At 46.2% G+C, this 17229-nt stretch overlaps 1 protein-coding gene across 11 annotated transcripts in view; it reads right to left on the bottom strand.

The window, feature by feature from the left end:
* The window catches only part of LOC121689321 (probable E3 ubiquitin-protein ligase HECTD4), a 70821-nt gene that overhangs the window by 52901 nt on the left and 691 nt on the right, over positions 1 to 17229 (bottom strand). For 7 of the 11 annotated variants that reach the window (XM_042069024.1, XM_042069026.1, XM_042069029.1 and 4 more), the window contains exons 2-11: positions 11545 to 12203; positions 9668 to 9757; positions 7600 to 7727; positions 6089 to 6197; positions 5466 to 5604; positions 3353 to 3523; positions 2774 to 2966; positions 2324 to 2485; positions 1589 to 1702; positions 1052 to 1192 (exon numbers count right to left, since the gene is read on the bottom strand). In XM_042069024.1, coding sequence (XP_041924958.1) covers positions 1052 to 1192; positions 1589 to 1702; positions 2324 to 2485; positions 2774 to 2966; positions 3353 to 3523; positions 5466 to 5604; positions 6089 to 6197; positions 7600 to 7727; positions 9668 to 9757; positions 11545 to 12203 — 1906 coding nt within the window. The remainder of the gene's footprint in view (positions 1 to 1051; positions 1193 to 1588; positions 1703 to 2323; positions 2486 to 2773; positions 2967 to 3352; positions 3524 to 5465; positions 5605 to 6088; positions 6198 to 7599; positions 7728 to 9667; positions 9758 to 11544; positions 12204 to 17229) is intronic. The other 4 variants (XM_042069025.1, XM_042069034.1, XM_042069028.1 and 1 more) reach the window with 1 other exon arrangement.

Genomic DNA, 17229 nt, shown 5'->3' with positions numbered 1-17229 from the left:
AGAGGCCAGTTAAAAGGGACAGGCTAGGGATTCAGGGGGAAAGTCTGGAGCTGATGTTCTTAATGAAATGGGCAATCAAATTATAGACCCCTTCCTCTTCCGTGTCTCTGAAGTAACGCGTGTGGGAGGTGGCAGTGTAGTAGCTAAGGAGCTCGGCTAGCATGCAGTAGCCACACAAAAGAAATGTATTCAATTCCCAACTCCAGAGAGACTGGCCCCGGCTATTGGGATCTGTGAGTCGCTTTGGACAAAGATGTCAGGTGAATGCATAAATAGAGCAACGTGTTGATGACGTGGTAGGACAGGGGTTATCATGCCTGAGACATTGTCTGACCTCCGTTTTAGATCGAGGACTGTGAAGAGCAATGTGTTGAATTAGAAAACAAGTATTGTATTGCTTTGTAATGTATAACTGGACTGCACTTGTTAAGGTACAAACAAATACAAGCCAGCAACAACAAACAATGTCTACCACGCGCTCCAACAAATGCAGCTACTACACTGGTTCACCACTAGTGAAGACAGTCATTATATAATTAGTGCCAGATGCAGTCTAGCCCTGTAATTGTGACTTCCTGCTCCACAAGGGTCTGCTTCTTGTATACAGAATAGCTGGTTAAAACACACACTGCCATTGGGAAGATGGTCTGTTTGTTTACAACATTCTGTTTTGTAAACAACCATTTTACACACAACTTGTATTGCTATAAAACAGGCAAACCAGATGGGGCCTGCCTAAGGTGGCACAACCCTCTAGGACGCAATATACTTAATGACCGCAATGTTGACCATTATCTGTGTAATGGGTGTGTGGTACACTTTCATCTTTATGGGACACATGCAGAGTTTAAAGCTTAAAGCTTAACATGGTGTACACTTAACAATGGCTTAAGAATGTGAGGGCTTCTGAGAACAGCCACAAAGAGACAGATGTGTAGAGAGAGAGAGAGAGAGAGAGAGAGAGAGAGAGAGAGAGAGAGAGAGAGAGAGAAAGAGGGAGGGACAGAGAGAGAGAAAATGAGTGAAGGGCATGGAAAAAGGCATGTCTTACCCGTGGGCTCTTGGATTAGGTGGCTAACGCCCAGACGTTGGCACACGTGATGGAAGGCCTGGTTGCCAGGGTTACACCACTGGTCCATGTAGTCGCTGGAGCACGTCCAGATCAAGTTGTTTAGGGCGTCATAGCAGGCCCCTGAAAACACCAGCGTAGGAGAAGCACTTAAAACTCCAGCTACAGAGAGCCCTACCATCATGCTGCCTACGCCTCTCTGAAACAAGGGCATTGCAATATCCCTCAGACAAAGGTGATGAAGTGGAACACATTTGCAATTAGCGAAGCATATTTTCATTACTAATAACAGCTGAGGTGGGGGAGCTAATTACAACCAAGACATTTATAATTACCATTCAACATGAGGCTGGTCAGGAGGAAATGACATACTATCACACACATTATGCATAATCAGTTCGCACAACACACACAGTGTGTGTCTCGTTCCTTGTCTTTTCTCGTTCCTGGCATGTCTGGAAACCAGAGTCGTTTCCAGACACTTCTGCCAATGCCACCAGGTTACAGATGTGCCCTTACCCAGTCCTCCAACCTGGGCTCCACGGCCCAGAGAGCTGCCTGGGGCGTCGATGAGGTCCACACGGCTGAGGAACTGACCATCTGCTAGATTGAACACCAGACTGGACGCTAGGACTGGAGAGAAAGAGGTAGACCAAGACGGAGGGTGAAGGATGAGAAGGACAATGAGAAACAGCAGAAATGTGAACAGTCCATACAAATATGTGGAGCAGGAGAGAAACTATTATAAAGCCGAACAGCCTGTGGAGATTACACACAATTTTTTGTCTTCTACGATGGTCTTTGGCGATGAACCATGTCAGACTAGGCGATCATAGAAACATTAATTCTTGCCGCATCTTGGAGATTGGCTACATTAGTCCTACAAGATCATGTAGCATATCGTAGCCTACTCGTTGCGTGTCGTCATAGTGTTTAGGTCAACAAAAATTCCGACATGCTAGACTTTTGGTCATGGAGTCGTGAAACATCGCAGACAATAAATCGCCGGTCGTTGAATATGTCACATTACAAGACGCGTTCCTCTTTCGACGTCATTCCCAATCTTTCATATTCAGGCACGACACTGGAAATTTGTCAGCTACGACAAAATGGTGGCAAAATCGGGCTAAAATCGTGTAATCTGCCGTGTAAGCCTGGCTGGTTTCTTTTATTTGATTGACATGAATGACCCAAAGCAACACATTAGAAGTGTTACAGAAGTGCTTAGTGCGACTGCGGTGTCTCGGATCTTACTCTTGAGGGAGGACAGGCCGCTTGTGCCTCCGAACAGGGAGCGGGTGGCTGAGCTGCCCGCTACGCCTGGCGGCGGCGCCACCATCACCAGGTAGGTGCCGCACACGTACATGGGCGTCTTCCTCAGGGTCTTCAGTGGGAGTCCACAGCTGGTGTTGACTACTGGACGAGAGATAGCGTAGAAGTGAAGAAACAGAGAGAGAGAGAGAAGCAAAGACATGAGAGAGAAGAAAGAAAGAAAGAAAGAAAGAAAAGTTTAGAAAAATCAGCGCAATCACAAACAAATGCCACCACCAATCAAAACTGAAGGGATGCAGACCCCCATCCCCAGACGCAGTCTACCTCATCATATGCTCACAACCATGATTACCATCAACATCACTACCATCATTGTCCGGCCATTTTGAAAGTGACCACCACCCCGTCGGCGGTGTGATTGTGGCGGCTCACCTGACTGCTCCTCCTTGACGGGGTTGGTGATGGCCGAGCCAGTGAGGGCGGCGAGCGTGGCCGAGTGTGAGGCGCGGAAGCGCGACATGCGGCTCAGCAGCAGCTCGTTCAGACACTTGGACGACTCGCCCTCCTTGCGCGACAGGATGACGCGCTCCTGAAGGACGTCGGCCACGCACAGCCCCGACTGCGTCTGTGGGGGGCAGGACAGAATGGGCCGAGTCAGAGACAGGCGAGTCCTGATTCAAAGCACACATCAGACTAGGTGACACTGCTGCAATCCCCATCACTGGTACATAACCTCAAGCTTACTTTTGGGAATAATAACATTCAAGGCTCCATTCAACACTCCAGACAGACAAAATCTATCAATCATGAGATGTACAATCAATCAATCAATCATGAGATGTACAGGGACGACAGATGTAAATTTGTGCTATAATCTGGCTCCGTCCTATAATGCACATAGTTCCTGTAAAATAAACTTATCAATGAACCAATCAAATCAATCAATTATAATGTATTTCCACTGGCATTATCTGTGTGTGAGGCTTTTCGCTAGTCTGTGGGTGGTCTTACTGAGAGCTGGAAGACGTCCATGAAGACGGAGTGGCCTTTCTGGGTCTTCTCGTTGAGGCTGACGGGGGACCAGACCCAGTAGAGGTAGCTGCCGTCCGAGCACAGGTGCAGGGAGGTCAGGCTGCTGCCCACGGGGAAGTGGTGGGCAGGCATGGCCACCATCTGCACCACCTGGGAGAGCGAGCGAGAGCGAGAGAGAGAGCAGGCGTGCACAGAAGATGCCAACGGAGGATTAACACAGATTAGCAGTTGTGACGAGCTTGTATCTATCTACCAACGTAAATCATGGTTCAGCCATAATTGAGCTTATCTGAGGATGACTAACTGGCAAAATCAACTTGAAGCCCAACTCACGCCTTCCACTGCTAAAATATTTGATATTCAAGATCTCTGTGATAACTGCTGATACATTTAAAAGAAAGGTTTTCACATATTCATACTTTACCCAGGAAAAGATATATCTAATGGTCTATAACTTGAGGACAATTAAAGGAACCGTATGTAAGAAATGTATTTCAATTAATCATAAAATGGCCCTGATATGTCACTAGACATTAAGAAATCATGTTCATTTCAAATACTTATATCACTGACAACAGTAGTCCGGCCAGGATATTGTCATTTAAAAAGTGAAATTGCAGCCCTCAACTGATGTTGATGTTGTGTTTTGTCATGTCATGTTGTGTTTTGGCCTGATGCGCCACCCTCCACCTATCTACTAATCACAAAGTCAGTAGTGTTTCGGCATCCGGGTTCACAACCTCGAGTCAGGGGGAGGGGGAGGGGATACATCAAAGATGGTTGATTACGAAGATACTTCCTGACAGGCCATTTCCTGTCCCTGGAAATGTATGCAAATAGGGTAGCAGTAGTACACGCCCTGCACGAGGTGGGGGCCACTATCCCCCATTTATGCAGTGATCGGGCTCCCTTTTTAACATTGAGGTCTATGGCAGAATCCAAGAATTTCCCAGAATTTGTCAAAGCCTTATTTTTCTGAGCAATGGATGCACATTTCGGACACGGTATCATGATCTCCAAACCCTCCTCCCCATTTCAGGAGAATGTTGTGACAGTATGATCCTCCAGTCGGGAGAAAATCAACATTAATGAAGGTGTACACCAAGTTTGTTTTGTACTCTGGCTTCTGTCTGGCGTGGAACCGAGGCGGTCAAACGTCAGTCATACGTCAGTGACACGCCCCTGTGCAGGCGGGGACTGAACCAGAACCAGTCTCTGACTGAACTCCACTTTGCCCTAATAGACATGAACTAGGACGACCCATCTTGCTACGCATTAATTATCTTTGGATACATGGCTCTACAGTAATTTGAAAGTGATTGCAGTACCAGTTTTGGCCACAATCTTACATATGGTTCCTTTAAGTTAATGCTTGATTGTCAATTGCAAGTGGTAAAATTCTCTTTACTTCTGACACACTGTGGCAAAGTGATTGATGGGGGATGAGAATCTAGCAGTGTTAACATTAAAACCAGAATAAAACGTCTATAAAAGGCTGAACAAAAACTCAATGTTTGCCTTTATCAATGAATGTGGCTAAAGCATGGAAACATGGTGTGAAATGGTGCGACGCCCCTTTTCACACTCTTCTCTGCACACACTCAGTGTTGTGAAGTGAGGTCCAGCTGGCGTGTTCAGCACTCCAGTGTGAAACAGAGTGCTGATGTTCACACTAGCCGGTGAAGAGGGTGAAACACCCAGCAGCACTAGTGAGTGTGTGAGAGTTATGCACCACCGGATGTGTGTTTGTGTGTATGCGCGTGTTTTGTAGTGCAAATGCACATGGAAAATGTAGGAGTTGATAATTTAAGTCAGCATGTGTCTGACTGGTCAGTGAAATCGTCCATGCCACGACAGGTGTATGCAGGCAGGGAAAGTCATTATTTACTTTTGAGTGGCTGGTGAATTTGACCATGTACTTGTCATTGGCTGGTACAAATAGATGTTTTAACTTAAAAGTTAATTTCCAGCCCTGGGTGGATGAGTGTTTTGCACAAAGAGTAAAGGGGCTGCAGATAAGAGCTTGTGTGTGTGTGTGTGTGTGTGTGTGTGTGTGTGTGTGTGTGTGTGTGTGTGTGTGTGTGTGCATTACCTGCAGCGTGTAGGGGTCCATGACCTGGCAGAGTTGGTGTGGTTTGGCATCAAAGGAGGTGGGGCGATGGAGCAGGCGGCCACTACAGTAGACCACCCAGCCAGCCTCCAGCTCCTCATTACGACAGTACACAAAGCCCCTGAGAGAGGGATGGAGAGAGAGAGAGAGAGAGAGAGAGAGAGAGAGAGAGATAAAAGACATTTAGATGATGTCAGTGCATTTGAACAGTACTCTTGAACATAACATCACTGTTATGTGGGACGGGTCCACATGTAGCGTGTGAGTAAATGAAGAGCATGTGTTATTGGCATTGAGAAAGTATCTTGACATGTGGATGTGGTGGGAGGGCCTGTATATTGATAGCAGAGGTGAATGTTACTCTGGACATGTGTACGTGTGTGGCTACAAATGTGACCAACATTACAAATACCCTGATGAAGAAGTACACAACGTTCACCAGGGTATATCAATGGTCAGATATGTTAAATATGTGCAGGGTATTTTGTGTGTGTGTGTGTGTGTGTGTGTGTGTGTGTGTGTGTGTGTGTGTGTGTGTGTGTGTGTGTGTGTGTGTGTGTGTGTGTGTGTGTGTGTGTGTATTTTTAGCTCTAGGTTCGCGTTACCTCAGTGTGCCGTGTAGGCCGGAGCCGAGCTTGCTGAGGCCTCTCCCAAAGGAGTTGGTGGTGTAGAGATAGAGACCGTCAGTGGCCAAGCAACGGCCCAGGTCTGTGTCTGCAGCAGGGGGAGACAGAGAGGAGAGAGAGAGAGAGAGTGAGAGAGAGAGAGAGAGATGAAACAGGTGATAATAAAGATAAAGTCATTAGGAAACAGGTACACACAGAACAGTGGGATGACGACAAGAACAAAAACGAAAGGGATGGAACCAATCACTTTGTATACGTCCCATGAGAGAACAGGGGGGAGAGAGAGAGAGAGAGAGAGAGAGAGAGAGAGAGAGAGAGACACATAAGCTATTGGCTTTGACTCATAGCAGGTGGTGTGGGGGGGGGGGGGGGGACTGCGGGCCCCTGATTCATTCGAGGCCGCTAGACTTCCCGAGGACCAGCAGGGGGCTCTTGCACCTCACCCCCAAACCAGACTCTCTCTCCAGCCTGCTTCCTCATCAGCCGCCATACCCTCTCTGCCTACTTATGGTGACTCAGTAAGAGCGCTAGCGTGGAGATGGAAAGCAACCACTTGTGTTCTGTGCGGCGATTAAATCTGAGTCCAGCGATTCGAATCTGAGTCCAGCGATTAAATCTGTGTGTGGAGTTCTGTGAATGCTCCACTGAGCTATAACGTGAAGAGTAGCAAGATCATATATACGTATGCATACACCTTGAGAATGGGTCTCTGCTGGACATCACCATTATGATTGAGTGTGTTCTTCTGCCTGCGGGATGGCAACCTTTATCAGCTCCCTGTGCTAAAACTACATACAGGAGGGTGTCTGAAAGCAGGGCGGCTGATCTGGGAGCAGCTCAGCTGGTCTACACCTACAAGGGTTTCTGGGATGGATGGTGGTGTGGGCAGGTCAGGTCACGTCCCAAATCAGCGACTTGTGAACTGAAGGGGGGGGATGTATTGGCTTACAGGAGTGCCCAAGGTCAGCTCATCGATCACTCGGCACCAGAATTGTGCTCAGCAGAATTCAGAAACATAGCAACTATCGGCTTCATGAGGAGAATGCGCCTCTTTAACAGTCAAAATGAGCCCAAACTACATGGTGCCAGGGCGTCCCATGAAACACTGAAATGAATAATATACGGATGGATATGAATTAATCATCGCATTGGAAGGGGGGGGGGGGGCTGGCACTGAATTTAAAAAGGCCAATGGACCTCGTCCAGTATACTGACACCAGCATGCTGAAGACAAAGAGCTTAGTCATAGCTTACCGCACATGCCCAATGGGAGAAGTATGTGCACAAACAAGCACGCAGAGGACGCTATAGAGGCGGCCTATAAAATGGCAATGCAGTTTCACTCACTCACAATACAACGCAACACACATCCATGCATGTGTGATGAGAGAAACACAGATACTGACACTGAGACAGACAGACCATTCACACCCCACCCTTTTCACCACAAACAAACAAACAAACAATCAAACAAACACACACACACACACCTTTGCTCTCAGCTGCGGCTGCATTGCTGTCTGGGGTAGGTAGCATGTCCTCAAAGCCCCAGGAGACACTGTGTTTCCCCCCTAATAAACATGATGGAGAGCCCGGCCCCCCCTCTAGAAGCAGCAGCCTGCGAGAAAGAAAGACAAAGACAGAGAGAGAGAGAGAGAGAGAGAGAGAGAGAGTGAGAAAGAGAAAGAGAAAGAGAGAGTTTAATTACAGTGACACCTACACAGGAGTGCAAAACACAAGGCAGGGATGCTGACAACACTTTAAAGCGATCCCCAACACCAGCCTAAGCCACTGAGATCCACCAACTGCTGTTTGCGGACGTGATGGTATTAACAATACAACAGACTCTAAAATATAGAACAAAAAAAGAAAAATAAACCAGCGATAAGAAGCAGTTCATGTGTCAGGTGAAGAGACGACCTATTTATAGACATGGCAGGCATGACATTGCGTAGGTTAGCGGCTGTCGCTGTGCCCTCGGGCACCTTGGAGTGATACCCGTCAACCATATATGGCTGATAACGATAACCGATATTTATTGGTTTGTTGTGGCCGATACCGATACGATAACTGACTTGAGATTAATAAGAGTGCTGCAGAAAACTAGAGAGATAGAGCGGAGTGATACAGAAAACTGGGCTGTTCTTGCCAAATAATTACCGGTAACTAGGCGTATAGACCCTTTCAGTTGTTTCCTAGACGGTTTCCGGTGGAAACGTTCAAAACCAACGCAGATACTTTGAAATGAAAATGAACCAGACTTCAGCATAATGCTCTACAAAATAATGCTCTTAAAACTTTTTTGTCATCAAGTTTCCATTAGCTCAATGTTGTTTTCTGTGCCACTGGAAATGCCTTAGGAATGCACATTTGTTTATGCAACTGAAAGGGTAAATATGGGGAAGCAGTGGCCTACTGGTTAGGGCTTCGGGCTTGTAACCGAAGGGTTGCTGGTTCGATCCCTGACCCAGTAGGAAAAATGTGGGCGGGGGAAGTGGTTGAGCACTGCTCTCCCATGCCCACATCCACAGCTGAAGTGTCCTTGAGCAAGGCACCTAACCCCTCACTGCTCCCCGAGCGCCGCTGTAGCAGGCAGCTCACTGCTCCGGGTTAGTGTGTGCTTCACCTCACTGTGTGTTCACTGTGTGCTGTGTATGTTTCACTAATTCACGGATTGGGATAAATGCAGAGACCAAATTTCCCTCACGGAAGCAAAAGAATATATATATAAAAAGTCACTAACTATAGAGATTTTGGGATGATTCAAAGATATGCAATAGCGTTTTTTTTCTTCTCCTTTTCGTGTCACATTTAACGGTTTTATCTCAGTGGTAGAACGTTCAGGTCATTAGCAAATTGGCTGGAAGGTGAATTAGCTCAGCCTCCAAACACAGCGGTGGGCTGGGCAGCGCGGCCCTGATCATATCAAAACACCGGCCCTGCTCTCACTGAATGATGTTAGGAGCTCATCATGTGCAGGAAACCAAAAGAAAAGTCAGGAAGTGGTGGTAACAGTCATTAGTCACTACATAGCCACTTAATTAAGGGATTAGCATTTGATGTGTTATGACCATAGACTGTTCATATAGAACAGTGAATGGTTATGACGATGTTAAGATTTGTGTCAATGTATGTGCTAATATGTTAAGCATTTTAACGTTAATAGATCTGCATTAGAAATCTATGCATTAGTTATTAGAGAGTTTTTATATCTGTATAGTCTCACTAAGCTATAAAATATATTCATCCATAATCCAGCAATTCCTTGTCCATATAGCAGAACTGTTCAACAAAGTAGAATAAAACCAGTTCTGTCTAATGCAAATCCAGTTCTAATGCTGGTCATGAAAAACAAGCGCAGTGTTTAAAAAGATAACATTGCTGGCTTGTGTGCTTTCCCTTCCACTTGCAGACAGCTCAAAGCCAGTTCAAAATGTCCCCAAAATGTTCTACGATGACAAGTGAACAGTGGGGGCATTGGAGTGCCCTGCCGGATGTGGACGGCCCTGCTGGTATTAGGCATGCAGGTGCTGTGCGGGAGTGACCGGGCACGCTCACCTGTACAACACATCGGCCACAGGCAGCTGGCCTAGGTCTGTCTGCTTCTGCAGCAGGTGGACTGTATGGATGAACGTCTTCAAGGATCCCCTGGGAAAAGACAAACACACACACACACATAGACAGAAAGACCAGGAATTATATTAGGTGGATGACAAAATAACATTATGAGAATAAGGGGAGGAGTGTTTCTGGATGTGTATGGTTTATGGAGTGTGGGAAGTCATCGGCAGTGTGAGTCAGTGTTACACAGGCACAGGGCTGAGGTCATAATATTAGCTGATTCAGACCTGCTTGACACAAATGCCTCAAAAGTTCGCTTACTCCACAGCTGCTGACGTCATCAAATGAGGACAAGACAAAGTGGTGTGACATTTAACCCCTGCATTTGTCTGTGTGTGTGTGTGCCTTTGTGGGTGTTAATCATGACATCCCCATATTGAGTTTGTGTTCAAGTGAACGGAGTGTTTTTGGGAGTCAGTCAAAACACAGCCTCCACAACAACACAACACACAAACAACACGAAACAAAGATACAAACACACGTCGAGACAGACATAAACAGTGCATCTAGAATATACGAGTCAGATTCTGTCCACCAATCCCAATACAAACACCTCCCATCCCACCCTTGTGAAAGCCCAGGCTCTGCCTCCCTCTGACCCCTGTGTGTTGGGTGGGGGTGGTGGTGGTGGTGGAGGGGGTCGTGGGGACGTAAAGAGCCCAGCAGAAGCCAGAACGCTGGACGCTTCCCTCACACAAAGAGCCAAAGAGACGCTTGCACAAAAGCGGCAGAGCCCAGAACGCCACTGCCACCACCACCACCACCACCACCATTTCACCACTCTGCTTTTGACAACTCAAGCTCCCGTGTCACCGCCAGCAGTGGGCTTTAAAAAGCAATGGAAACCACACAAAGAAAACAGAGTACAGAAGGAAGAGAGAGAGAGAGAGAGAGAGAGAGAGAGAGAGAGAGAGGAGAGAACGAGAGATCGAGAACAGAACAAAGAGAGATTAGCATGAGGGAGAAAATGGGCCTTTTGGCAGTTGGTAATTAAGTAAACTGTCCCCAAGTAAAAGGTCCCTGAAAAGTAACAGTAATATCATATGCCTCCGACATCTACCAATACATTTTATGGACCTTTGCTCTCCTTCATATATAATGCAGGTCTCTCCTTATCTGCTCTCATTTTAAGCATTATATGTCGAAAAGCAGAAGGAGCCATGCTGATCATAATGACCTAATTCACCTTAAAAAGTCCCCCCACCTTCAACTACTGATGTCTACCCTCACATTGCTGGTTGATGTCATATTAGGGGCAGCAGCCAGGATCTGGCTCCATTAGGACCGATCATCAGGGGTAACAGCCAGAGATGAAACAAAACAGGCCCTCAGCAGTGGTGCCTCTGTTTGGTTAACGCACTGACCTCATCCCCTCTTGAAACACTCAGCCTACGGCGCCTCAGGCCAGAGGTCTAAATTGGGACGATGTTTCCTCAAAACACACACATCCATTGCAGTGTGATACAGAGCGACAGAAGAAGGCTTCGGGCTCATCACGAATATGGCTTACTGCACTAGGGATACACACACTCAGCCTAGAAAACCCTTGCTGTGATATTATTCAATCTCCTGAGAGATGATTCAATAATCCGCATTTTTTAACAGGTAACGTTACTGAATTTTTAATCTCTCTCTGTCTGTCTGTCTGTCTGTCTGTCTGTCTGTCTGTCTGTCTGTCTGTCTGTCTGTCTGTCTGTCTGTGGGGCAACAACAGCACTCTGCCGCCTCTGTTTAGGTGACTACCGCTGCATAATGTTGCCTCTTCTTCTCGTGATTATTGCGGGATATCTGCATTAAAAGGCCTTCTGTCTCACCTGGCACAGGCAAGGGCCACCAGGGCGGCGGCAGCGTTCTCCCTCTGCATCCCGTGCAGCGGGCGTGGGACCCCAGCCCCGGGCCCCCCCTCCTCCAGCCAGGTGCACAGCAGCCCCTCTAGGCCGTTGAGGCAGTCCGCGGGCTCCTTGCCCAGGCTGAGCGGCTGGCAGTCGCGAAGGCAGGTCAGCAGCACCTCGGCCGTGACGCCGCAGAGCGCCGGGTCGTTGCGCGTTTGTGACTGCAGCAGCGGGAAGAGCAAGAGCAGCCCCACGCGCGAGGTGAAGGGCGCCTGCTCCGCGCCGCCCGCCTGGTGCCCGGCCGCCTGGTGCCCGTGGTGGCCGTGCGAGTGGTGGTGGTGCAGCAGGCCCTGCCGCTTCAACATGGCCAGGGCCTCCTCGTCGGATCCCGACGTCCCGGACGAGCCCCCAACTCCGGCGCCGGACGCTGCGCCCACACCCATGGAGCTGGCCGAGGGGCCCGGGACGCCCTCGCGATCCTGCTGCTCCTCCAGGGCCAGCTGCCGCTGGGCGCCCCAGAGGCCCCGCAGCGCGTTGAGGCGGTACTCCAGCAGACGGGCGTACGCATTGCTCTGGTTGCCGCAGACGGCCCGCAGACGCTCAGCAAGCTCCACAGGGTTCTTCGTCTCAAAGGTGAGGATCTGAGAACAGAGTGAAAGAGAGAGGACTATTTCAGACAATCACTCCAAGACTACTAAATCTATAGAATAAGTGTGTCGATATCAAACATCAAAACAGCTCCTCCACTGTGCTAGACATTAAAACAGCTTCCAACAAAGTTAATATGAATTTCAATATCATACTTTTATTTCTATTAACAATTCTCTCTACTCTCCCTGAACCTTACAACTGATCTGTTTTTTACTCCATTTCATAAAGAAATATACAAGAGTTGCTAGTACAACAGTAAGATTGTCTAAAACAGCTAAGTCATAACCGGTTCTGAAAGATTTCACTTCATCAGGTTAGCCTATCTGCAATTGTCCACAAAACACCAGAATGCCACTCGATTGTAATGCAGTGCACATCTCAGTGGATTCTCCAAATCTGAGACTGTATCAGCAGTCTAGACTGCAGACCGATCCTCCCTCTGAGACTGCCACTGTGAGCTGGGGTGTGATAAGGTGGATCAGAACAGATCAGGTGATGGGCAAGAGCACAACCTTGCTAAAACAGACAAAGGGGTCATTCTAAGGACCGGATTTTCGTTTCAGAGGTTTAAGTCACTGCACTGCCTAAACCAACTGACCAAAGAGTCATCCTATATTATTGTACTGCTACAACTAATTTTTCCCTAAGAAAGGGGAGGGACTGGGAACATGCATAGTACATAGCAGCCAAGGCCTGGTTACGGTTGTGTGTCCTACACAAAGAAACAAACTGGCATAACATTGGGACTCCATAAAAGCTATATCAGGACATTTGATAAATGAACGCACAGAACGCGGTCTGCTCAAGCTCTATTGATCAGAAATCACAGAGGAAACATTCACTTACATTGGCTTTCTGTGAAATGTTAACCTAATTGATTTAAAAAATGTTGTGAGATAAAACAACAGTGCACAGGAGTAGCCCTCTCCCACTTTATAATGGCTCAGGTAGATGCTGACTTGCTGGTTTGATTATAACACTGGGATAGCTTAACACTTGACAGAGCATCAATCATGTCAGCATGACAGAAATCACAGGATGCAACCAAAATATATAGGTTTAGTTAGCAACACTGTGTGAAATTTCCATTGTGGATATTTAGTGTAGTCTGGATTTCATAACTTCACCTAAAACCCCCAGCCATAACTTCTCCCCCATGGAGCTGTCTCTGACCTCAGATCAGTCACTAAGTACCAGCACAATGTGTTGGAAAATCATGTCCTAATTTGTCAAAAAGAACCATGAACTTTCTAGGCAACAGGTCACTACATCTAGTTCACTTTCCTACTGAATGGGCATCAAATAATTGACTTGTTGGACGAGAAGACCAGAGGTGCGTTCAATTTGGCAAACATAAGCTAACGATTGCAAACAGGTTTTTGTTTGCCTTGAGTATTTGGTGAGCGTTCCCAAACACTCACAAACAGGCTGAGGAGGTAGTTCTAAAAGACAAACAGTGGAGCTGGACGTGGGCTTGACGATGGTAACAATGCAATTACCGTTACAATGGAATGTTAACACCAAATCGTTCAAATTTAACGGTTTAGAAAAAACATGTTCACCACAAACGTTTGCCAATGTTTGCCGAATTTGAACGCACCTCTGGTATTTGATGCTATTTAGAACTCTGCTCTCTGTGAGCCAGTCTGTTCATCCATCCAGTTCTATCAAAATCACTTAAATGTCTTTATGGACCTTGCTTTGTGCACTGTGGACAGCCATGCTGGTGGAGACATAATAGTATAACACCGTTTCTTCAGGGGTTGAGCTTGGGTAGGTGAATGGAAGCTGTTATAGCTTCAAAGGGGGGGACCAACTCCATAATAATACCTATATGAACTTAAAAAACGGGATGTCATTGAAGTTACTGTGGGTGTAGTGGTAGGCATTTGTGGAAATGGGTGCGCACATCCAAAATATGTTTTTACAGGTGCCAGACAAAACATGTCAGAGAAAGAGAGGGAGATGAAGATCTGTTGAGATCGAAACATTGCCTTTATAGAATAAATAAAGTATTTCTTGGAGGTGGAGCCCATATACAGTGTGCATACCAATCTCCTTCTCTCGCTCTCTGTAGTGGTAGGCATCCCACTACTTTTGTCATAGTGTAGCTTGCCAACTTTTTACCCTATATCCATTTAGCCAAGACGCCTGATACATAGGTCTACTGACCCACCCATCCATTATACTTCTAAAGCAGCAAAGCTAAGGCTACAGTATAACTCGTCTTAGAGTAAACAACAGCAGTCTGTTGTTTGTTATGTAGACCCAATTTACACTTTTGAAGTGCTTTTTTCAGAATGGAATACACACAGAATGAATGTGTGTATTGCAAATAGAATACAAAATTAAGACAGTGAGGCCCATTAAATTTAAATCACTGTTTTACTCCCATGGACATGATTTCTCCTGTATCATATTTTACTGTAAGCCAATCAAGATGATAAGTGGCAGTGAAGCGCATCAGACAGCTCAGCATCTGTTCCTAAGTAACATTTCTGGGGTATCGATTACAGCCAGGCTTGACGGCCTTGCTGAATTAGAGAGGTCGGAATCCATTATGCCATTTAGCTGGCCTGTACAGCATTGATTCCACTCCAGATACACTTGCGTTACCGTGGATGGAGAGTTCTGGGAGGAGACAAAAATACCCAGAAGCCCTGCATCACATGGGGAGTATTGTAGATCTGTGTATGTTGGTAATGGGAGGTCTACCACGATTTTTTTTTTAACACATCCACACAAAAAAACGTACAGATGGGATGATGTCACAAAAGCAGTGACGCATTACCAATTAGTGCCAGTAAATAACATCCCAGTGACGGATCATGATGAGCGGTCTGCTACGGGTCTCTGGTGATAGCCAAGTAGCAAATACCGATGTTGTATTACATAAGGCACCAGTGTAAGGGGACACCTAGCCTACAGCGGCTGAAGAAACAGTAACTTCAATCTATCACAAAAAGAAGAGACAAAGTTGCTCCTGCTCACTGCATTTGTTTCTACAAACTAGACACACCACACTTGACCTCTCATTTTGCCCTCCATTTCTGTCTCTGTCTTTTTGTCCCCCCTCCTGCACTCCCCTACAATCTCTGGACACAACCTCAAAGCTCTGATTGTATTACAGTTCCACTCTGGAGATACACAGCCTTGCAGGCTCAGGTTGCAAATCACTGCAGATTGCCCCCTTCCCGACAGGAAAGAGGTTACACAGCATTTCTCATCACTCTGGCCAGGTTCTCACCAATATAAAGAGACCCTTGAGATAATACTACAGAGGTGTGGAGTGTGTAGAACATGAGCAATAGCAATGCTTTCTTTATCTGCCCAGGTATCTGTCCTGCATTGGTTTATGTTGATTCTATTGCATGGTGAATTAATTCAACCTCAAGGAAGGCATATGCTTTATCACCTAGCTATTTACATAATATTAACTCAACCTTATTCACATGTCTGCAATCGATGCACTCCACAGTACTACTGCCACAGCTTGGTGTTGACCGAGGACGAGCAATACAAAACAGAAAGCTACAGAACAGTGCACAGTGCTGGGGAAAGTGCTAAATGCTGACACAGACAGAAGATTATGATGTTGTTTATGTTGAGTCCAGACAGAAAATGGCCTGTAATCCATCACCCACCTGTCAACATCATGACCAGAAATTTCTCACTACACACCCTTTTAATGCTACATAAAAAAACATAACCAGGCTCCAGACAAGAGAGGAAAGTCAGCCTATTTTTTTTAGAATGGCTACTGGTCAATTGTAGGTTATTGTATGGACCGGACAGGCCAAACATGAACACAATAGGGTCATGAGGAAAAACGGATCTCCCATATCTTTCATGGGAATCCACATCAGACTAGATCTACATGGACTTCCTGATTTGTGTCTGCTGAGGTCAACTAAAAAGACTGGTTTGAATCATCAATAATGCAATGAAACATGGTAGGTACAAAGAAATAGGTGGGCCAAACCTAAGGGGGGGGGGGGGGGGTAAAAGGTGTGTATGATAAATCGTCTGAAAACATAAAAGAGTAGAAAAGTTTTAATGGTAGGAAGAATTCCATATTACTTATTATTAAGTCACTGTCTGGGCACTGGACAGTTAAAAGTACGCTGCTGTGACTGCTTTTGGGGTAAGGTAGTCGGCAGGCTCTAAAGATCCAGAATATTCCAGATATTTTAGTCATGAATAAAAGCAGGTCAACACACCGCACAATGACACGTTTCCTTCAGCAAAGCTGGAAAATCCTAATGCCATACACTAACACTGACTTAATGGTCTCGAAGGGTGTGTTTATCCCAAATTGACATGGCTACCTTAGCATTTGTATGTTGGGTGCTAACAACACGATTCAGCTATGTTAATTAAGCTCTTTGTAACCTAACGTTAACGTTGGTCAAATGTGATATTAACGCCAACTACCCTCACACACTTACAGAAACCGTATGTTATGTGTCAATAAACAGACATAAAGGGTAATAAGAGGGAGAAAGTCAATTGGTTAGTGAGCTGTCCACTTTGTGGGTCCTGTCACCTATTGATTTCTGACTAGCTAGCTACATAACGGTAGGAGGAGATAACGCTATCTGACAGAGCCATGCTAATGATTAGCTTGCTGAGTTATCAGCAGGCTAGCTGTTGTTCCGAAGTTTGGGAGCCTAGTGCTAATTGTTACCAAAATACAGTAACAACAGCAACATCAACGTTTTGGAGATGTCGCAAACAAATAAGTCACACACACAGCCATGTCTTGAATCAGCAATGAAAGGGAACAATCTTAAGAATCTGCTGTTCGCTACACTGTAACCAACCCATGCTAGCACATTTCGGACCAATGACGAAAATGTAAACAAGTGTAACGTTAACGCCGGGTAATGTATATCAGAGACAGTTGTTACACTCACTGTACATCTCCGAAGATGTACCGTTAGCTGACATACATATATGCTTGCTAAATGAGAGTTACTACCATGAGAGATCACATTCATAACATGCATGCATAAC

Source organism: Alosa sapidissima, chromosome 18 (assembly GCF_018492685.1).
Source record: "Alosa sapidissima isolate fAloSap1 chromosome 18, fAloSap1.pri, whole genome shotgun sequence".
Lineage (NCBI taxonomy): Eukaryota > Metazoa > Chordata > Actinopteri > Clupeiformes > Clupeidae > Alosa > Alosa sapidissima.
Note: the sequence above shows the minus strand (reverse complement) of the source record. Positions and strands in the feature narration are given on the sequence as shown.